The sequence below is a fragment of the Magnolia sinica genome, chromosome 19 (assembly GCF_029962835.1).
Source record: "Magnolia sinica isolate HGM2019 chromosome 19, MsV1, whole genome shotgun sequence".
Taxonomy (NCBI): domain Eukaryota; kingdom Viridiplantae; phylum Streptophyta; class Magnoliopsida; order Magnoliales; family Magnoliaceae; genus Magnolia; species Magnolia sinica.
In genome coordinates, this window is record NC_080591.1 from 53,365,197 (window position 1) to 53,388,447 (window position 23,251).

Genomic DNA, 23,251 nt, shown 5'->3' on the forward strand with positions numbered 1-23,251 from the left:
TTATAAAATTAGAAAAAAAGAAACTTGGTATTGCATAGCTAGCTGGTTAAGTGCTCTTGCTTGTTTGAAAGAGGTCATTAGATCACAAATAAAAAGAGCTATCACAAGGTGAGTGACTTGGCCCAAGTCAGAGCGAGTCGCGTCAAGTCAACCGAGTTAGCAGGTCGACTCAACATATTTCATTGTGACTCAGCCAAATCAGCCCGACTCATAGTGATTTGAGTCAAGTTGACCGTGTTAGCAGGTCAACTTGATGAGTTTCACTGTGACTTGGCCAAATCACCTCATATTCGAGTTTCCTATGGACTCGGCTCGCAGTCTGCATTCAACACGCACATGTGGCTGGCCTGATCAGAGGATCTACTTTATTTTCAGCCAAGATCATATTCACGGTGGGGCCCACCAAATGAATGGCATCGATCTTGCATATGCATATCAAGTTCACATATTTCCCTCAAATATTGTTCTAGAAACTGCTTTTGTACGTTTCTCAAGACATAACATTACTGATTTTATTAGACTGGAGTCTAACCTGTATCACTTCAATAAGAAATCTGACGCTTGATCAAGCTTACTAAGAAGCAGGCCACCCACACTGAGCCAGCCTCAGTGCAACTGAACCCATGCGTATGGCCCTCCTGTTCTATTGACAAAGCGACATCTGGGGCCTGCTTCGATATCTGCAACCACAAACAAGCAGTCTTGATCAGATGATGCACAGAATAAATGAAAACCAAAACGAAAACACAAAAAACAAGTAAACTAGCTTTTGAGTAAAGGACATGAAATGGAAATTTAATATGTTTTCATTTAATTCAACAAGCCCAGCTAACAGAAACCATGGGAGATGTGTTACATGTGTGAGATCCAAGCTGCTCAACAGGCTAGCCCCACCATGTTGATACCTTGCCCAAACGTCAGGCCAGTCTGAGTAATCAGGTGACCGAAATTGTATTGAAGAAATCGATGGGTAAACAAGATTGACCAACAGTCCACATTTTCTACATGTGTGGCCCACCAGTCCTAACTTTATAGGTAAGTGTATTGAGGTCACTTGAGCGGCTTGGATCCCGTGTTCTACATTGGGGACGTATGAGCCGTGAATTGAAGAAATGGGTAAAATACATTGACCACAGTCCACATTCCATACATGCGTGGCTGACCGGAGGAGTCCTAACTTTTTGGGTAAGGGCATGTATGCTGTGGGCCACTTGATGAGCAGCTTAGATTCACATTCGGGAAAACAGCAGTAGCCACAGATACTATTCTCAATATAAAAAAAGAAAAAAGAGAAAAAAAGAAAAAAAAAGGGGGTAGTTGTGCACGTATGAACAATGAATTCCTTGCAAGGGGCTCGTGCCAGTCATGTCTGCCTTTTTCAATGAAATAGAAGAAATGAGAATCTTTTCTTGTGCTTGACAAATCCAAATAGTTTTCATTAACGCTGAGAAACCAACTGCGGATGAAAGAGTGAAAGTGAATAACATTGATGTTGAAAGCTGCATGAGAGTATATACAAAAGAGAAACTATAACCATGCTTGCCTCTTGATAATTCACAGTTTGGTAACTACTTTTTTTTATTTATTATCAGAACAGGTTAATAACATCATTAATAAATTTTTGTAAGAAAATCATAATAATGTGCTTCTATAAATGAAGGATTAAGGCTTAAGAGGAATTATAGGGTCTGATGAGTTGCAACAAGCAGAGTCCCAAAGCACCCAGTCCAAAAAACTGGAACACATGGTTTGGCAATCCAGGTGGTCAACCTGGTGGGCCCAAATTTTCGCAGATGGAAAAATCATGTACCTTTAGGGCCTGTTTTGGACGCACCCTCAAAAGGGGCGGTTGACGCCTAAATGCTGTTTTGAGCCAAATCCTAGTTCGTGTAGTGTGTTTGGATGCACTCTCCCAAACCCTATCTAATCCCCTACTCACCAAAATGTGCTAAAAAGCCCACTAATGCAGGGGCATTTTCACACCAGGCTCGAGTGGGGTGGCCTGTGGGATTCAGGGGCACACTCAGGGTGGGTAGCCCGTGTGAGGTGGGTGGCTCATGGGAGGTGGAACCCACATGATGTGGGGCCCACGGTGGGGGTTTGGCTGATGACCTAACCAATGTTCGAAATATCGGTATCGCGCAATGTATCACAACCTTGGGATACAGATACGTATCGGTTATCGCACGGGATATATCGTTTGTATCGCGTAATTTATCGCACTTTTTGGGAAACATGGGGAAACATTGGCAAAACAGTTGATTTTTTTTAATGAAACTTCAGGAATTATTTTAAAAGACCTTAATACACACTTTTATATCATAAAATCTCAAGAAAGAAGTGCACATAATAAATTTCCCTTGTATAAGGTCCTAAGTTATGCGTTATCTGATTAAACTAAGGTAAATATATTCAAATATGATGCATAACATTTATAATTGTATAAAGATGTGTATGAAAACATAACCAATGCATTTAAAAGCAAAAGATACATTAGAAATTAGAAAACATACCTATCAATGATGTGTGTATTCAATATCCACCCCGTCCATCCATTTTTCCATGTCATTTTAGGACAACATCCAAAAAATGAAGCAGATCCAATAATCAGGGGGACCATACCATAAGAAACAATGGTGATTGACCATTAGTGACCACAAAAGTTTTGGATCAAGCTGATAATTGTTTTTTCCCTTCATTCAAACTTATGTGGACCACGCAAGTGAAAATAGTTGGAATTGATGCTACCGTCGAAAACAATAAGGCCCACCTTGATGCATGCACGACATATCTACATCGTCCATTGGTTTTGCAACCTTATTTTAAGGGTTGGCCTAAAAAATGAGACATTACAAATTTCAGGTAGATGTGTTCTACTCCACACAAACTAGTAGTTATTGACCATTAAAAATTGTGGGCCAAAAAATTTTCTCGATCAATCTAATATTTGTGTTTTCCTTTCATCCAAGTATGTGTGAACTTATCAATGGGTTGGATGGTCACAATGGACCTTAGGAAGTTTTCGATGGTGGGGCACACCTAAGTTTCCAGCGCAGGAACTTCCTGCAGAGACTTTCGCAGGAAATCCGCGTCCGTGAAGGAAACGGATTGGCTACTCCCCTGGTGGTCGGTGCTCTGTGGGCCCCACCATGATGTATGTGTTTCATCCATTCCGTTCATCCATTTTTAAATATCATTTTAGGTCTTAACCCCAAAAATGAGAGGGATATAAATCTCAGGTGGACCACACCACACGAAAACAATAGCGATTGGATATCCATCATTTAAATCCTCCTAAGGCCGACTGTACTTTTTATTTGACATCCAATCTGTTGATTAGGTCATAAAGACCCAGATGAAGGGCAAAAACAAAGATCAACTTGATCCAATACTTTTATGGTCCCCAAAAAAATTTTAATAGTCGAAGTTCATTCAAAACTGTTTCCTGTAATGTGGTCCACTTGAGACTGGGATATACCTCATTTTCTGTGTAACAACATTCATTGATCTAGAAAAATAGATGGACGGAATGGATGAAACACATACATCAAGATGGGGCCCCCAGTGGCAGGGGGAGTAGCCAATCCGTTTCCGTCCATAAAGATGGCGCTGAGGATCCTCGAGTTGAGTTGTACAAACAGTTCAAAGGAGATCAAAGTTACATTGGCCCCAAAATAATGTATTTATTATATCCACACCGTTCATCCATTTGGAGAGATCATTTTAGATCATGAGCTCGAAAATGAGTCATATCCAAATCTCAGGTGGACCACACCACAAATAGCAGTGAAGGCAATGATTCTCACCATTATAACATTCGTAGGGCCCACCATGACGTTTATTTTCCATCCAATCTTTTCACGAGGTCACAAAGACCTTGATGAAGAGGAAAAAAAAATCCATATCGATCTAAAACTTTTGTGACCCTAAAAGGGTTTTAATGGTAGACGTTTAATGTCCCACAACTATTTTCAGTGTGGTCCACATGATCTTTGGATCTGTCTTATTTTTTGGGTAAAGAGTTAATACGAGCTCGTAAAATGGACGAACGGTTTGGACATAACATATAACTTACGATGGGACCCACAAAACTTGGTGACATCAACACACCATTCAGGTCGGTGGTGTGCAGTACACCAGCCCATCCGCTTCCTGTAAATAAGGGCTCGAGGCCCTTTTTTTCGAAGCAGAGAGGGTTCCGGAATGCCGGAACCCTAAAATCTCTCCCAAATGTCGGGATTTAGAGGATTTCTCTCGATTTCGCGCCCAAATCTCTCCAAATCAGAGACTTGGATTCGAATGGCCCATCAAACGCAGCTTCCGATCAGGACGATCTTCTTTACAGGTACCGAAATCTACCATTGAAAGTTTTTCTTTTTTCTTTATTCTTTTTTTTTTTCATTTTTTTCAGATAATGATGCTCTCCCAAGTGCGATATCGACGATAATATCGGCCGATATCTGAAGTTTTGGATTTTCGGTATCTTCCGGGGGCTATCGGAGGAGTTTCGTCTCGCTAGGGCCCGATACCGATAATATCTGCCGATAGTATCGATATTTCGAACACTAGACCTAACACATGGGATTTGGGACCTAGGTTATGAGATGAAAGGGATTGATTTGCCACACTCTATCAGTTTGAACTTTTAGAGCAAGTGGTTAGTTGTCCTGCATCACCCACTCACCCAAAAAGTAATTGGATTGGTTCTAGCGAGTTGACTGACAAAGTCAATACTGAAGTTCCAGGAAAACCCCTTTTGTGGAGAACTCCTTTCTGAAGTTGCATCAAAACAGGCAATTAAGAAAACATACAGATAATCTAAGGAAAATTGCATAGATTGGATAACCATCCAGTATGGATGATTGTTTGAGGCTCGCCTATCCAGATAACGGCATAGCAGATCAACAGTCCGGATCACCAAACAAAGGGCGCATCTGCATTGTGTGCAATAGGACACTATACATGTCCTCATGCATCAAGACCCAATAGTTCTTAAAAAAAAATTATAGAATAAATGCAGCAGAATAACAACGGGATTCTGATTTCTGGTTGGTCACTTCTCACCATATTACTTGAACTTGAAATGAATAGATGTGATATTCCGCTTTGCTTGTCTATTTTCCTAACTTTTCCTATCCCCAAAATGGGAACACTATTTGCACCCACTCTAACTGGTAAACACATCGTCATTTCTGATTTCAGCCATTGTTTAGAGTATCCCCAATATTATCCGCATCTCCAGCCTAGTGATAACGATAACACTGGTAGCTATACCGATAACATTGGTAGTCTAAAAATTTGTAGGTATTGGCAATGTATCGCTAACTATTGCCAATGTATTGCTAATATTTTTGCTGTGTAAATTTCAGGTGTCTCTTGCATTGGTAGCGCCAATAATTTCAACTGTGTAAATTCCACGTGTCGATGGATGTTTGGATGGATAGATGGGATGGATGGGATGGTTGGACTAGTTTCTTACAACAACACATGCTTTTAGGCCCTCGTTAAATGAAAACTTATTATGTATGCATTCTTTTTGCAATTTTTTAATTCCTAAATACTTAAATGTGTATTTTAGCATCTCCTAAAGTTTCACTGAAAAATTCCACTGTTTTACCCATGTTTCCCAAATGTTTTCCCACATTGTCGATGATTGGCAATATCGATATTGTTTCCATATCCCCAGCCAACGAAACTTGTAGCGACACCGATACTTCGAACACTGCTTACAGTTATATAATAGTACAACTTTTATCAGTCCTTCAGGGCCTGTTTGGGGTAAGGGATTTGGGGCAAGGATTTGTGAAGTCCATGGATTTCAAATTTCCCCTGTTTGTTTTTTTATTGGGGATTTTCCAGATCCATGGATTTCTCAAATCCATACCTCCATAAAATGATGGATTTGGAGCAAATCCAAATCCCCCACAAAAAAGCTGAAGACTTTGCATATCCACAAAATGAGTGACTTTCTTAAAAAGCAATAAAAATTGTATGGACTTTGGAGTTTGGATTGTCAAATCCAAATCCTAGAACTTAAAAAGTTCATGGATTTACCAAATTCATATTCTCATTTCCCTGATCCCAAACAGGGCCTTTAAAAAGCAGCAAGGGATGGGAGTATTTAGCAATCAGAGCCAATGACCAACAGACCATAGCATTTCAATATTTCACCAGTCAAGACTTTAGTAATGGTTTTCCAAATCCTCAAGTTCACATCATGGGTTTCCGATCCTTGGCTTGAAAAATGGAATCAAAACTTGGCTGAAACCAAATTAACTCGATTTCGGTGGTCAACATGAAGGTCGAAGCTCTGAACCACGTATATATTCTGACAGAATGAAAATGAGTTAACAGTTCTAGTACCCACCCTCTGAAATCAAGTTTCGATTCCCAGTTGCAAGCTTCCAGCACCATGGCAAGAACCTCGACATTGTTTCTCTCTTTCTTTATTTATTTTTTCAGATTCATGGTTTTGTTGATATACGGGAAATGATAGAACCTAGCATCACCTCCTCAAACATTGTCAACGGACCCCAGTGATCATCAATGCCGAATAAAAAAGCAATTTGACTCTGCTTTTCTCTTATGAACTCCCATTCTGGCTCTTCTGAAAGCTGCAATTGATTGAAAACAGTTAGAGCAAGATATGGATTTAGTACCAGAAATTCATGGCAGAAATGAAACTAACTACAGCCACAGAGAAAACCTTGCATCTCTTATTGGTAGGAAATCTTGCTGAAGATTTGAAATCCTGTACTTTCCATGTGGCATGTGTACATAAAGTTGAGGCTTGCATCAGGCTAGCCCCACTGTGAATGTGGTGTGGCCCGACAATCAGACCAGTCCGCTCATCAAGCAAGGCACACATGCACATTGACGTGGATCATTGGTCCCATTTCCTAATCATCATTTCCTTGTACGTGTGGCCCTACTTGATGACTGCACATAAACAGCAAGGCCTATCTGATGGATGGCCTGATCTCGCAGAAACACGAAGTTCAAGACAGGAGATGAGGTGATGAACGGCGGGAAAAGTATCTAGCTCAGCAGTTGTGGTGGAAACATTTATCTTCAGCTGCTAGTCTACTACAACTACAAGTGCACAGTTTTCTAACAGGGGTACTCTCTGGTGGTACTGGTACCACCATAAGCTATGTTGGTACTTGGCAGAAGTGGGGTTCATGCGATTTTTATTTATTTTTTCATGACATCCAATCCGTCCATTGGATGTATCGTTTTCAGTCACACCGAGGGCTAAAAAATAAGCCAAAACAGAAACTCATGTGGGCCACAAAACAGTTGACACTTTGATAGCAAATGCCAACCCTTGATTTGCTTCTTTTTTCTGGGGGTTCTGCAACTCAGGTGGACCCAATGAGAATAAGGGTGGGCGTCCCCTACCAGCTTATTCCCCATATTGTGGCCCACCAGGGTCTCTTGACTGCACAATCTCTTGTTTGGCAGTCTCCTTAGTCAATGGATCTCTCTTTCTTTTCTTTTTTTTGTCCTTGGCAAAGGAATTGCTTCGCCTAGTCCAAACCTTGAGTTAGATTATGTCTTGTTTGTGCCTAAATTTCCAATGAATCTTTTATCTGTAAGCAAGCTTACCAAGTCTTTGAACTACTCAATCACCTTCTTTCCATTTCATTGTGTATTGCAAGACCTCCAAACCAAGGCAACGATTGGTAGGGGGCGTGAGCAGCGTGGACTCTACTATCTTTACCCAGGTAGAGTAGACTCATTTCTCCTTTCCACTAGATCATCCCCTCTCATGCTTTGGCATGCTCGATTGGGTCATCCCTCCATAGACTCTATCCATAAATTGGTTCCCTCTTTATCTTGTTTCAAGTTAAACCACATTTCATCTCCATTTTAATTGATACATTTAGATAATTGGGGTCCCTTCGGCTGTCTAATTTACATAAATTCTAGTGTTTTGTTACATTTATTGATGATTTCTCTCAGATGACTTGGATTTATATGTTGTATGATTGATCAAAAGTTTTTTCGTGGTTATCATTTTAAATCATTTCGCATGAAAATTAAAAATCAGTTTCAAAAGGACATGGCGTTTTAAATCTGATAATGATGTTCAATACTTGTCTTTGACTTTCACATCTTCCCTCTCCTCTTGTGGAATTACGCACCAAACCTCGTGTGCCTACACATCCCAACAGAATGGGGTGGCCAAACAGAAGAATCACCGTCTTTTGGAGGTAGCATGCTCTCTCTTAACTCACATGAACGTTCCCAAACGTCTCTAGAGTTATGCAATGCTCACTGCTTGATACCTGATAAATAGATAGCCTTCTTCTGTCCTACTGGGGGCCACTCTTTTCTCTCTTTTGTTTTCCAGTATTGACCATTTTTTCTGTACTGCCTCATGTATTTGGTTGCGTTTCTTTTGTTCATACATTAGGTATTCCTACTTACAGGCTTGATTCTCGAGCTATCAAAAGTATCTTCCTGGGGTATATCGTTGCATGGACCCTACCAAAAATCGTGAATTTGTCAGTGCAGATGTCTCATTTTTTTTAGGATGTCCCATTTTATCCCAAGTTGCCATCCTCTACCCCAGATAGTATCTTACCTCATCCTCAACCAATTGTGTCGCCTCCTACACCCTCTCTTGGTACAGATAGTTTGACACCGCACTCTAGCCCCTCGCCTTCACCGCTATTAGGGGTCCCTACAACTACATCTGACATTCCGGATTTGAATTTGGATCTTCCTATTGCCTTTCGTAAAGGTATTCGTTCATGCACCCTGCACCCCATCTCCAATTTTGTTTCTTACAATCGTCTGATCCTTCTTTTCACAATTTCACCATTGCCTGATCACATGATGTGGTCCCCAATTCATTCCAAGATGCAATTACCCATCCTAGATGGTAGCCTGCTATGGAGGAGGAACTTTTTGTCGTGCATCGCACGGGAACCTGACAATTAATCACTCTTCCCCTTGGCAAGTGAACCGTCAAATGTAGGCAGGTCTACACCATCAAATATGAGCTTCATGGTTCAGTCGAGTGCCTTAAAGCGTGCCTTGTTGCAAAAGGGTATACAGAAACTATTAGTGTGGATTATGAAGAAATGTTCTCTCATGTTGCCAAACTCAATTCGATTCAAGTTTTGATACCCATTGCAGCAAACAAGTCGTGGCCTCTATATCAACTCACTGTCGAGAACAATTCCCTCAATGACGACCTATTTGAAGAAGTGCACATGGAGCAACTCTAAAAGCTTAAGCTATCAGAGTGTGGTGTATCAATGTATATTGAGGGACTTTATCACTTTAACACCCCCCCGCACGTGCGAGGTGGGAACTCCGCACGGGAACATATTGACGAAGGTGGAGGGACACTCACACCATAAATAGGCCGGGCTTAATTTCCCGATCCCTGGGCCGGACCTGATTTTCCTGACCCCCCATGGGAGAATAATATATTAACGAGCATATTTGCTGCTCTCGAGATTCAAACATAGGACCTTCCACTCTGATACCATGTCAAACAACCATTTACTCTAAAAGCTTAAGCTATCAGAGTGTGGTGTATCAATGTATATTGAGGGACTTTATCACTAGATGAGACGGGCCTGTTAGGGTGTAGGCCCTGTGATACTCCTATACATCCCAACGTGAAGCTAGATGTGCCAATAAGGGGAAGAGAGGTTGCTCTAGGTTTTGTTGCTCAGGGGAAGACTGGGAAGGTCTGCGAGTTGAGGAAATCCATTTATGGTCTAAAGCAATCCACCATGTGCACCGTTTGAAAATTTTAGCACATTGTTGGACTTTGGATTTCATCAATGCCAAGTAAATCACTCAATGTTTGTTAAGCATAGTCCCAAGGGCGTGGTGAATATCATCTCTCGTAGTGATAATGCTAAAATTGTGAACGTCAAGAGACACATTCAAAAGCAATTTCAAACGAAAGACATCGGCCCCCTCAAGTACTTTCTTGGAATTGAAGTAGCACGATCATCATCTTGCACCATGCTATCTCAACACAAATATACTCGGGATCTACTAGATGAGACGGGCCTGTTAGGGTGTAGGCCCTGTGATACTCCTATACATCCCAACGTGAAGCTAGATGGGCCAGTAAGGGAAAACTTATACACCTTAACGGTCACCCATCCAGACATCTCTTTTGCATTTGGAATTGTTAGCCGATTCATGCACCAGCCTCGTACAACTTACTGGGAGTCCATACTAAGGATCTTGCATTACTTAGAGGGTGCTCCTGGGCATGGCCTTATTTTCAAAAATAATTGACATCTCATGATCAAAGCCTATTCCGATGCAGACTGGGCAAGATCCAAGACAGACAGATGTTTCACCTCTGGGTACTGTACCTTTGTTGGAGGGAACCTTATAACGTGGAATAAGAAGCAGATTGTGGTAGCAAGGTGAAGTGCGAAGGCAGAATATCGTGCTATGGGCCACATTGGTGACTGCAAAAATATACTGTGAGGGTGTTATGTTATAGGATCCATGATCTTGATGTAGAATCATATATTGCAACTCAAGGTTCCTTGATTTTCAGAGTATTATAACCAGACAGTACACTGCAACGGATGAAGTTTTGACTTGTTTCTCACAACATATGTATGGCAACTAAAGTGATACATTCGTAATGAAAAATGCTACCTTACTGAATTCTGTCTTCGCCATATAGAGGATATTCTGCATTGCATGATACTGTAGATAAACAAAGAAAACAGAAACATTAATACAGTACATTTATTCATGTACTATAGCAATTTATTAAAACCTACTAAGCAAATCTTTCAAATTTGCAACACTGTCGTGTAGATAATTATCTAGAATGCAGTATTCTAGACATATTTGCAGATTACTTGTAGTCTGTAGGAACAAAAAATGAGCATGTAAACAACAAAATAGATATGTAGGTAAGGAATTGTAGGGTGTTGTGCATCAGCAAACATACAGGTCACTGTGGCGCACAATACTGTATATGTTATGTAGGCCCAAGGTTTGCTGAACCAGACCATGGATGTGGCGGGCCCGACTGCGGATGGTAGATGTCCCCAAATTTTCCTAGATTGGAAGATCCTAGCCCTTCCACCTTTCCGCCTATTTTCCATTTTATGAGGGCAATTGCTTCTTCTTCTTCTTCTTATTCTTCTTTTTCTCCTTAACCGCCTATTTGTAGGCTAAAAATGGAATGGATAGGATCTTCCAAGTAGAAGGACAAAGATGCAACGACCTTTTACCATCCTGTCAAAAGGCTGCCTTAGGGGATCTTGGATGCTTAAATGGCCCGGTTATTCATTCCTCTTCTATCAGCACACATGCTATCATTCTTGTCTCCGTGCACATATGGATGCAAGCGGAGCACAAAAAAAACTCTAATGACAGATATATTCCTGATTTAATCTGGTACTATCTCTTGAATTGATAAAAACAAAAATCTCTCTAGCTCCTGGCCTATTTTGTGAAGATTGTCTAGCCATGCCCTTACCTAGAAGAGATTGGTTTTGACTTTCGACACTAGTCAAACACTCATGATGTGACCATTTCAGGTTGTTGGTGGTCACAGTTTTCATAGTAAGCAGTATATGGAGATTGATAGTGACAAAGGTTGTCACTCAAGAAAAATACACTAACTACAATGTATATCGTATATGCATGTGTTTACCAGTGTGCATACATACACATATGATCATCATCATAACCTTGTCCCAGCTATTTGGGGTGGGATTTACGAATACTATTTTGCCAATATTCCTACCAAAGGCTCTATCCCTATCAAGTGAACAAGCTTTCATTGCCTTCTAACCACCTCAATTGAAGTCCATTTAGCCCTTCCTCTTATCCTCTTTTCAAGCCCCTCAACCCAAATCAATGTTCCCCTCCTTATTGGAGCCGTATTTGGTCTTTGTTGCAAATGACCATTCCATCTCAATCTGCTCTCCATCAGTCCATATCTTATTTGGGCTACTCCCAGGCTGGCTCTGATGACACTTTTCGCTCTTTTTTTTTTTTTTTTGTCTCTCAAAGAAGTGGACACTGCCTCCAATTATTTATCTGTAAATAGACAAACAGTTAAATAGCAAAGAGGGAGGAGCAAACCTTACCCCTCTATCAAAAACACAACTCTCGACATACATGACCAAAAGTTACTAAAATAAAGAAAAGACCATCCATAAGTTTTTTTTTTTAAATCTCGAGTGGTGAAGACTCAGGTTGTCATTGAACATCATTCTAATAGAAGTTGGAACTTGGAAGAGAGTGAGTCAAGCTGGAAGATACACTGTATTTGGCAGCGTCTCCATGATTCACTAATCTATTCACAACCTGATTACTTTTTCCAGTGAATATGAGAAACCGTGCAATTAGATTACTTAAAAGTCTTCTGACCTCTGTCAGATAAGACCACACTGACCAAGGGTGCCAGAAAGAACAAATTTTAACTAGAAGGGAATGAATTACTCACCATAACAAGATTCTGAAAATTCATCAATTCGAAGCAACAGAAGCCATCTAACAAAGCTCTGATTTCAGCTTCTAGATTGCTACCATGCCCGTAGAAGTGAGCATAAGAAAAACACATATTTCCCTAATTATCCCTGACTACACCGCCACCGTTTATGCCCAGGTTTCCCCAGAATGCTCCATCAACATTGAGCTTGCAATATCCAGTGCCACTACTTCAGGGGGATAAAAAACTTCTAGTATTATTTTTTCATAAGTGTTCATGGGCAACCATTATATTGGGAAGTTGAATTTGAAAGTAATTCTATGGACTTGAATTTGTATTATACTGTTCCATCAAACATCCAATAGAGATTTATGTAATGGACTCAAATTAGTACCATCATCAGCAAGTTCTGCATAAATGTGTTTTTCAGTACATCTAAAACAGTAACACTCATGAAAATTGATGCAATTGGATTCTCTACTATCAATAGTCCATTGAGTGATGAACATTTTTGCCCTTCTTGGTCTCATTTCACACCCTAATCAAATTAACAGTCTGATCTAGCTAATAAAGGCACTAGTTCTTTGAAAGAAAAAAGGAAAGAAAGAAAAGAAAAACCTATCATCTTCTTTTTTCTATATTGGTGTTCATGGGCAACCGTTATATTGGGATGAAGTTGAAAGTAAATCTAGGCTTTGAGTGGACATAACACAAACAGTCAGATCAAAGTGCATAAACAAGTCCAGACATGATATGATTTTTAAAAAAAATATCTATGTTTAAATGCATAAATACAAACAATAAAATAAAAGTGCAAACTATAACAAAAACAGATACATGATATGATAGAGAAAAAAAAATGCAATTCAACAATCATATCTGAAGAGCTTTACTGTGGAGTGTTATCCTTTGACAACATGAAAGAATGGAATAAGCAAATATCTTACTAATATGTAGTATTAATTTAGAAAATATTTAGATAACAATAGTACATTACAGAGAAGCTCACTGGAGAGTATTGCAGTACAAAAAGAACAATGGTGTCAGGAGAGCTTTGCTAAGCCCATACGTGTACAATAATGTTAATGCACACACCACCACGTGCCAACCCGGAACAATGTAACAAGATCTAATCCATTCATTAGAGGCGTACCACTATTTATATGCTTTTCGCCCAAGAATTAGGCTGATCCAATCGTCAGATGAGCCACAGTTTACAAAAAATAATAATTAATGGCTTAGATCAATTTTTAAATGTCCAAATGTTTCTAACAGTGCGGCCCACCTGCTAAATAAACTAGATTTATGTTTGGCAGAGAACATAGACATGGTCAGGACCACCTTATGGATGGCTTGGACACTGCACCTGTCAGCCACGCTAGCACATGGTGACGTGCATTAGCATTAGTGTACACACGTGTAGACTTAGCAAATCTCATGTCAGGAAGAATTCCCCGGCCAAGCATCCAGATGATGATTAATTGAAACCAATCTTAAGCAGAAAACGCTTCTAAACTCGCAAGAGTAGGATCTCAAAAGAGACTCTCCCCACACATGCCAATGTATCACGTGTCCGTGACATGCAGGGTGTTCATCAGGTGGGCCCCAAAGTGTATATGTCATGGCGCAAAATATGTAGAGTTGGTCTATAGTTACACAAAGTATGAAGCAGGGGTGCAACAGATTCGGGTGCAGAAGCGAGAAGTATATGTTTCAAAATGTTTCAAGTATAAACAGGTAGGACGTGGAAGCACGAGTCTGACATGCGATTCAAGGCGGAAGCAGCACCATGTTAGAAGGAACCTGCAACTAAGTTTGGTCATCCAGTGGGACATCTGCACATTGAATATGGAACAGCCCCAATTCTTTTAAACCATCCATTTTCTTTCATACACACGTGGCCCATGTGGTGACCTGTGACCATACCATCCTGATTTCAGATCGTAGCACATACATGGTAGAGCCACTTAATGAACAGTCCAGATCTTGCACCACTCATCGAAGTGTAAGATTTAAGATCGTACTTGCAAGTAACTTTTGAATTTCTCTTACAGATAATTCAGGTCCAGTTCCATGAGTGTAGGAACATTGTCAATGAGATAAGAACTGGCACAGAGTAACAGATCTATACACTTGTATGGAGCCAGATTTTGGCTCAAGCATCTGCTGCATCGATATAATACGGAAGGGCAAAAGCATCACCTTCAACAGGTGAGTGCATGTGGCCTCAACTGCTGTAGCAGACCATGACCGTCCACCCACAAGTTTCCTCACCAAAAACCCAGAAGCCCAATTTGGAAGCAAACCAATTAAAGCTAAGATGGAACTAACAGCAGTGCAGAGAACTTGGAACCTGAAATTCAAAACCTAGTAGAATTAAGTAGCACCGAGTAACAACAACCAAGTCATGAGAAATTCACCATAAGAAAAGACAAGGAAAAAAAATATATAAACTAAAAACATTGGTGGATGGCTTGGATATTGGGAAAAGCATGCATAATTATTGAAAGCTGCCACATTAAATGCTTGCATATAATGCATAAACTTTCCTGGCATCCTAAGGATCCACTGAGGATCAAATCTAAGGGCCCATATAGTTGTAGAGCCAAACCACAGTTTGCTTGCCAGTTTCAGTAGATACAACACTCTTGTTGTTCATCATCATAAATATCACCGAGAGCTGAAAATCTCACAGTATTATCTTGGAATTTTTATTAAGTGATATTATCGTGACAATATTGCGAGATTTTCAAAATCTTGGCGATGGAAAATAAGAATGGCACTGAGCAGGCTACCCCTTTTTCCACTTTGCTGCCCCAATTCATAAGTGAAATAAGAATGGCAAGTCCCCTCTAAATCTCACTCATGATTTAGATGTAGTGCATTCCATCTGCTCGGGAAGTGGAAACATCCAAACAGACCCTAATCCATTTCCATGAAGGACTGATCACACCAAGCATACCCTAATTGATGGGGACATCACGCGCACGCACGCCGCCCCCTACGCATGTACACACGAAGGAGGGTCCCACCGTCAATCTGGATCGATGACGATGTCCAGGGAGGGCTCCCATGCTAGAAGAAGGAGTTTTTGTTCAAAAAAATGGGCCCGATAATCAAGAAAAGCCCATCATGGGATCTCATGATCATGGCCCGCTAGTCAGATTGATTTCATATTTTAGGTTTTGCTTATTGTTATTATTTATAACATCGTGAATGTTTTAGATTTCTTTGTTTGGTTTTTATTTTAGTTTACTTCATCGCCAAGTAATAGGTTGCACACATGGTGCGAGTTTTGGGGTATAGGGTTTTCTTATAAATAGGCACCCCTTGTAGTTCTTTTCATGCATTGAAGTTAATAAAAAAAAATTCTGCTTTATTTTTCTGCTCTCTTCATGAGTTGTGGAAGAATTCAAAAGTGGGTGCGAATCCCTCCCTTTTCGAAGGGCTAACTACCGTGGTGCGAAGCCACATCGATCCCAATTCACCCCCATTTTCCATCATCTTTTTTCATCTCCCCCCACCATCCGTACTTCGAATTTGTCCTTTTGTTGCATCATATTTCTTCATTACAGCAAGTTTTCAGATTTCGGCCTGCAGGCGAGCTAAAACTTCGGCGGAGCACCACGCACGAACCGTACATCGGATCAAGCTGAGATCTGGGGGTTTTGGAGTCCATCCCTGGCCGACCAGGGCCAAGGTGGCCTTTTTCTGAATAGTAGGCCCCACACACGTGCAGCCGGTATCACACACACGTCCGTCTGGGCCATTGTTGCTGTCCACACGCGGGATCATCTTTTGGCTCAGGTTTTTTTTTCCTCTTTTATCCTCTCATAACCGTTTTTCATGAATCATAACCCTAGATTACATGATCCCTAATTGATTTGCCTCTTTTTATCACTTTAGGGTTCCTTGAATTGAAATTAGGGAATCCTTTGAATTAGGGACTGATTTTTATGCATGAGTAGTTGATTTTATTTCCCTTTGACATCGTTTGGTTTATAATTTTTATTGGTCCAGTCCTAGCCTGTGTCGGCTTAGACCCGCATAGATTCCCCTTTTTAATTGAATGTTTGGATTTTCATGTGGGACGTGGAATTTGTGTGATTGTTTCTGAATTGGTAGGATCTAAGCCTGAAATCTTGCATATCATATTTAATTTTCCATGTCCTGCATCAAATTTGGTATCAAAGCCTAGGGTTCTTGTAGGGGAATTCATTACATGTTTAGGGTTTGGTTGTTTATGTCCATTACGCATCAATTCTCATCATATATGGTTGTTTAGAGGTCCATAAACCCTAACATAAGCTGCTGAAATTTTTTGTTATACCCTTATTTGAATTATTTTAGAAATTAACTTAGCTTTCTATTTCTAGGTTTAGAAACTTTCCTTTTCTGTTTTTTTTTTTTTTTTAATTTTTTTTTGAAACTTTCTTAATCTGTTTTTAGAAACTAATTTCCTTTCCTTTTTCTTTTTAGAAACTAACTTACTTTCTATTTTTAGAAACTTTCCTTTTTCTTTTTTTTAGAAACTAGGTTGTTGTTGTTTTTTAGAAACTTTTCTACTTTGTTTTTTTAGAAGCTTTCCTAATTTGTTTCTTTAGAAACTTTCCTAATTTGTTTTTAGAAACTTTCCTTTTTCGTTTTTAGAAACTAAGTTGTTTTTCTTTAGAAACTTTCCTAATTTGTCTTTTTAGAAACTTTTTTTTTTATTATTATTATATAGAAACTTTCCTAATTTGTTTTTCTTAGAAACTTTCCTTTTTCGTTTTTCGAAACTAGGTTGTTTCTGAAAAAAGAAATAATAATAATAATAATAATAATTTAAAAAAAAAATCTTATATTTTGACAACTATATTGTTGAATTGTGGTTGGCACCCTACACTAAACATGGAACAATTGCAAAAGTCACTAAACAAGATATCTCAGACGTTGGAGTCTATGATTAAGCACTTGGAAATAGACTAATGCTGTGAACAGCTTGATGTACGCATTACCCGACTAAAGACCTTCGCTAGGATAAACCCCACCATTGGGGTAGATGTCCAATCTCAAGCAGGTGGCCTGGATGATAGACCAATGAATGGAGTTGGTCAAGGAATCAATTATGGGTGTGTATCCGTGCACCCACCCCATGAGACATATCAAGACCACTATTTTGAGGGGTACAATATGTGCGGCCTTGTGGCTGGAGAGAGTGCACCAGCGGATAGTATAGAGTTACCCACTGAGGCCATTCCGGTAATGGATGAGTTACGTGATATCTTTCCCGATGATCTACCGGATGAATCTCCCCCTAGGAGGGATATAGAGCACACCAGAACATGGGACACCGTAATACCTACATCCGAGTTTGCGTTGAATAGTTCCGTCGATAAGTCCACAGGTCTAAGTCCTCGTGAAATTGTTACTGGCTATAAACCTAGGAAACCTATTGATCTTGTCCCTATGTCACTGTCCCATAGGTTGTCAGAGTCTACAGAGTCTTTTGCGCATCACGTTCATTCATGACATCAAGAAATCAGGCAGAAGATCATAACTAGTAATGAACATTGCACATTTCTGCAGACCAGCATAAACGTTTCAAAGTATTCAATATTGGAAACTCCGTGATGGTCCGCATCAACCCCGAGCGGTACCCTCCGAGAGCCGTTCGTAAGTTACACGCGCGTAGTGCTGGACCCTTCAAAATTATAAAAAGAAACGGTCTCAATGTGTATGAGATAGATCTTCCACCTTCCATGGGAATTAGTTTCACATTCGATATGGAGGATCTAGTTACTTTTCAGGAGACAGCTGATACTTTGTCCGACCCTTCGCCCACCCATCCTGATTCCCCATATTTATCCCTTGAACCATAGCCCCATCCCGACCCATTTTCCCAGCCTCTACCTCCCATACTTACCCCTCCCAACCCATTTTCTCAACCTCTACATCTTATACCTACCATTCCCGACCCATTTTCTCAACCTCTACCTCCCATACCCACTCTTCCTGACCTTTCTTCCTAGCCTCTACCTCCCATACCTACCCTTCCCGATCCATTTTCCCAACCTCTACGTTCCATACCTACCCGTCCTGACCCATTTTCCCAGCCTCTACCTCCCATACCTATTCTTCCTGACATTTCTTCTCAACCTCTCCCTCCCATACCTAACCTTCACACACCAAGAGAGGAAATAGAGAATATCCTGGACCATCAAATAGTTTCAACGTCAGACGGCAAGTTTCAGAAGTATCTGGTTAAATGGAAGTTACGCCTAGCTTCAGATAGCACGTGGCTCACTGAGGAGGAGCTTCAGAGACTTGATCCTGACATCCTGAAGCGGTTCAGGAGTTTTATTTCGCCAGTGGCGAAATCTTCGCAGCCGGGGAGAATTGATGGGGACATCACGCGCACGCACGCCGCCTCCTACGCATGTACACACGAAGGAGGGCCCCACCGTCGATCTGGAACGATGACGATGTCCGGGGAGGGCTCCCATGCTAGAAGAAGGAGTTTTTGTTCAAAAAAATGGGCTCGATAATCAAGAAAAGCCCATCATGGGATCTCATGATCATGGCCCGCTAGTCGGATTGATTTCATATTTTAGGTTTTGCTTATTGTTATTATTTAGAACATCGTGAACGCTTTAGATTTCTTTGTTTGGTTTTTATTTTAGTTTACTTCATCGCTAAGTAATAGGTTGCGCACATGGTGCGAGTTTTGGGGTATAGGATTTTCTTATAAATAGGCACCCCTTGTAGTTCTTTTCATGCATTGAAGTTAATAAAAAAAATTCCTGCTTTATTTTTCTGCTCTTCGTGAGTTGTAGAAGAATTCAAAAGTGGGTGCGAATCCCTCCCTTTTCGAAGGGCTAACTACTGAGGTGCGAAGCCACATCGATCCCAATTCACCCCCATTTTCCATCATCTTTTTTCATCTTCCCCCACCATCCGTACTTCGAATTTGTCCTTTTGTTGCATCAGATTTTTTCATTACAGCAGGTTTCCAGATTTCGGCCTGCAGGCGAGCTGAAACTTCAGCGGAGCATCACGCACAAACCGTACATCGGATCGAGCTGAGATCTGGGGGTTTTGGAGTCCATCCCTAGCCGACCAGGGCCAAGGTGGCCTTTTTCTGAATAGTGGGCCCCACACACGTGCGGTCGGTATCACACACACGTCCGTTTGGGCCATTGTTGTTGTCCACACGCGGGATCATCTTTTGGCTCAGGTTTTTTTCCTCTTTTATCCTCTCATAGCCATTTTTCATGAATCCTAACCCTAGATTACATGATCCCTAATTGATTTGCCTCTTTTTATCACCTTAGGGTTCCTTGAATTGAAATTAGAGAATCCCTTGGATTAGGGACTGATTTTTATGCATGAGTAGTTGATTTTATTTCTCTTTGACATCGTTTGGTTTATAATTTTGATTGGTACAGTCCTAGCCTGTGTCGGCTTAGACCCGCATAGATTCCCCTTTGTAATTGAATGTTTGGATTTTCATGTGGGACGTGGAATTTGTGTGATTGTTTCTGAATTGGTAGGATCTAAGCCTGAAATCTTGCATATCATATTTAATTTTCCATGTCCTGCATCACTAATCTTGTTATATATGGATGCTCATGGATATGCCTCAATATCAATAGGCATTAATTCTAAGCATGGAAAAAAGAAAAAAAGAAAAGCGACGAGCACACCCATTGCATCTAGCAAAATATAGTGAAAAAGAAGCATTGTATATGGTACACCTGTGGTGTACCCATACTGTTGATTTGCACCATCTTGCACAACTCTTGTACTGGTGTTATATATATATATATATGGGAAAAGGTACTATGTGCTCGACCTCACGAGTCCGTCCCATGAGGTCGAGCTGTGTGGGCCCCACCGTGATGCGTTTCGAAAATCTACCCCATCAGTCAGATGCACCATTCCATCGTGGGCCTAGGTCTCAAAAATCAAGTCAATCCGTGACTTGTGTGGGCCACACCACATACAGAAGTGGGGAGGGGCCGTGCACCATTAAAATATTCATAATCATTTTTTGGGCCCACCGAGATGTGGTTTGCAAATCCAGCCCATCCATTATGTGTGTCCCACTTGGATGAGGGTTCAGACCAAGTTTCAGCAGCATTCAAAACTCAGGTGGGCCCCACCAAGTGCTTTTATATGTTTTAACGATGTCTTCACATGATTTTAGATGGTATGGCCCACCTGAGTTCCGTATACGGCTGATTTTTGGGATATCCCATAATTTAGAGGGGACCCATCAAATGCACAGCGTTGATGGTCGACACGCATCATGGTGGGGCCCACACAGCTCGACCTCACGGGAGCTATCGTGAGGTCGAGCGCATAGTATCTTTTCCCTATATATATAGATACTTTTCCCCATATTTTGTTCGCTCTGTGAGGACCATGCTTGTAATCCATAATGTGGGGCACACCATTGATGGTTTGTGCCTCTCATGGATCACTTTGTGATGAGGACATCCGACCATTTAGAGAATACTAGAGGAGGAGGGTAGCCCAGCCTGCACTTTGGCTCAACAACTTATACATGGGCCTGGGTGGACTGCACCGAGGACTTGAAGACCCCACATGCATGATCATGCATCTTACGCTAGGAAGATGCACGTGGGTTGCCTATTTGGGGAGTTTTGACCATTGGATCGCAAGGACACGACGATTGGACCGTTGGATCATGTGGATCCTTCGACCAGACGGTTGGATCATTGTGTTCCTTGATCAGTTTGGTCATTAATACTAGGATTAGCTAATTTTATGTTTTTTATGGTCATTTATAGTTTAGGATGAGTTATTTTCAGTTTATTGTATCATGGGACGTGATGTATGATGAGGGCATTTTTGTCAAAACACATGTTGAGACTATATAGGGGGAATGTCCAGCCCTAGCCCATAATGATGGAATGAAAAACAACTCTTTTGCTTGAAAAAGATCTCTCTCATGTAATTTGAGATTCTCTTGTGACAAGAGACTATTTGGTGTGAATCCAAAGGTGTGAAGCCGAGCTATCCTTTTCATCTCTATCTTATTCTCTTATAAAAGGTACTTTTTTTATTCTAATTTCTTCTCAAATCCTTCTTCCCTACCACTTTTCTTCTATAAATCCTAAATCCCTTTACCTTTTCCTTCTAAATCTAAACCCGTTGCCTAAATCCATCTTTTTCTAGCCATCACTCCACTAAACCCAACCCGTCACCACCAGCCCCACACGTATGGATGGGGCTGTACGACCGTACAGTCAGCCCCTTCCCTTCATTTTCCTCCATTTCTTCAATCCCTATCCAAAAAACGCTAGCCTAAAACCCTAATCCCCAATTCCCTACGAAACCCTAATCCCCCAATTCCCTACGAAACCCTAAATCCTTAATTCCCGAACCCTAAATCTCCCATTTTCCCCAAAATTCCCAAAATCCCTTGAAACCCTAAGGGGTCATTTGGCACCATGGATTTGGGGGGATTTCAAATCCCCTAGTTATTGGGCACCATAAAGTAACTGGGGGTTTCAAATCCCCTCAAAGAGAGGGTTTGGAATCCACGGTGAGAGCTCGGATTACATCTAAAATCCTTCCAATAGTTGCATGTGTAATATGTGTGTCACTAGACTATTAAACTATTGGGCACATGGTGATATTCCAAAACAACTAGATTATCAATTGCATCACTATAATTACTTTAATATGATGATCAACGCCGTCCAACCATTGTCCATATAAATCAACAGTTAAAAATTGTTGGTTAGTCACTCAGACATGATCTTGTGCTTGTGGCCCATCCGAGACTTGGGAATTTCATCATTTTCGGGCAAAGTATATATTTTAGTGGGCTTATTACAACCATTGTGTTAAACATTACATACGTTCACTAATTAGAGATGCTAAAGTTAATTTAGTAATAAAATTCAAACCCCTATAAATATACCATGCATGGCTACTTTCGGATTAAAGTTGATTCCCAATCTAGGATGCCAAACACAATAAGAGGATTTCAAATTCAGGGGGTTCTGAATCCACGCTCCCAAACGGGCCGTAACCCTAGAATTGCACAAATTTGCCCATTGACTTGGAACCATACCTATGCTAACATGAGAGTTTCAATCTCTCATTGGGCCTTAGATTTCCATGCTTATGTGGTTTATGCTTGTGTGGGATTGTGATTTAATGTAAATCTGAATTTTATTATCCATTTGTTACTCTTTTAATCATGGTAGAATGGTCTTTTAATCATGGTAGAATGGCATGTTATTATATTTGACTTACTTTGATTAATCCATTAATAATCTCCTACATCCAAATGGTTAGATCACATGTCCTGCATCAAATTTTGGTAACAGATTAAGGATTTTAGCATAGGTATACACAGTGTTCGTGTTGTTGGTATCGCTACAAGTTTCGCTGGCTAGAGATTAAGATATAATATTGTTATCGTTGATAATCGGAAATGCTGGGAAAAGGGGGAAAACAATGGGAAAATGGTGAAATTTTTCAATGAAAACTTCAGGACATGCCTAAATATATTTGCATATTTAGGTATTAAAAAAAATTGCAAAAAGAATGCATTACCTTGTATATCAACCATCAATCGAAGGGTCTGGTTAGATCTGATGACGAATACAAAAGTTTGATATTTAAGTAAAGAGAGTAGATTAGGTCATGCACGGCTTTACCCAACATGATTCGGCCTTGACCGTGGGGCCCATCTTGATGTATGTATTGTATATCCACACCATCCATCTATTTTTCCAGATCATTTTAGGGCATGATCCCAAAAATGAAGTAGATCCCAATCTCAAG

At 40.5% G+C, this 23,251-nt stretch overlaps 1 protein-coding gene across 5 annotated transcripts in view; it reads right to left on the minus strand.

Annotated features, from left to right (window-relative positions):
* Nucleotides 1-343: 343 nt before the first annotated feature.
* LOC131234292 (uncharacterized) overlaps nucleotides 344-23,251 on the minus strand; it is a 56,518-nt gene continuing 33,610 nt past the window's right edge. For all 5 annotated transcript variants that reach the window (XM_058231056.1, XM_058231057.1, XM_058231055.1 and 2 more), the window contains 4 exons: nucleotides 14,648-14,798; nucleotides 10,651-10,701; nucleotides 6,510-6,614; nucleotides 344-680 (listed from right to left, as the gene is read on the minus strand). In XM_058231056.1, the coding sequence (XP_058087039.1) occupies nucleotides 543-680; nucleotides 6,510-6,614; nucleotides 10,651-10,701; nucleotides 14,648-14,798 (445 nt within the window). In that variant the 3' untranslated portion in view covers nucleotides 344-542. The remainder of the gene's footprint in view (nucleotides 681-6,509; nucleotides 6,615-10,650; nucleotides 10,702-14,647; nucleotides 14,799-23,251) is intronic.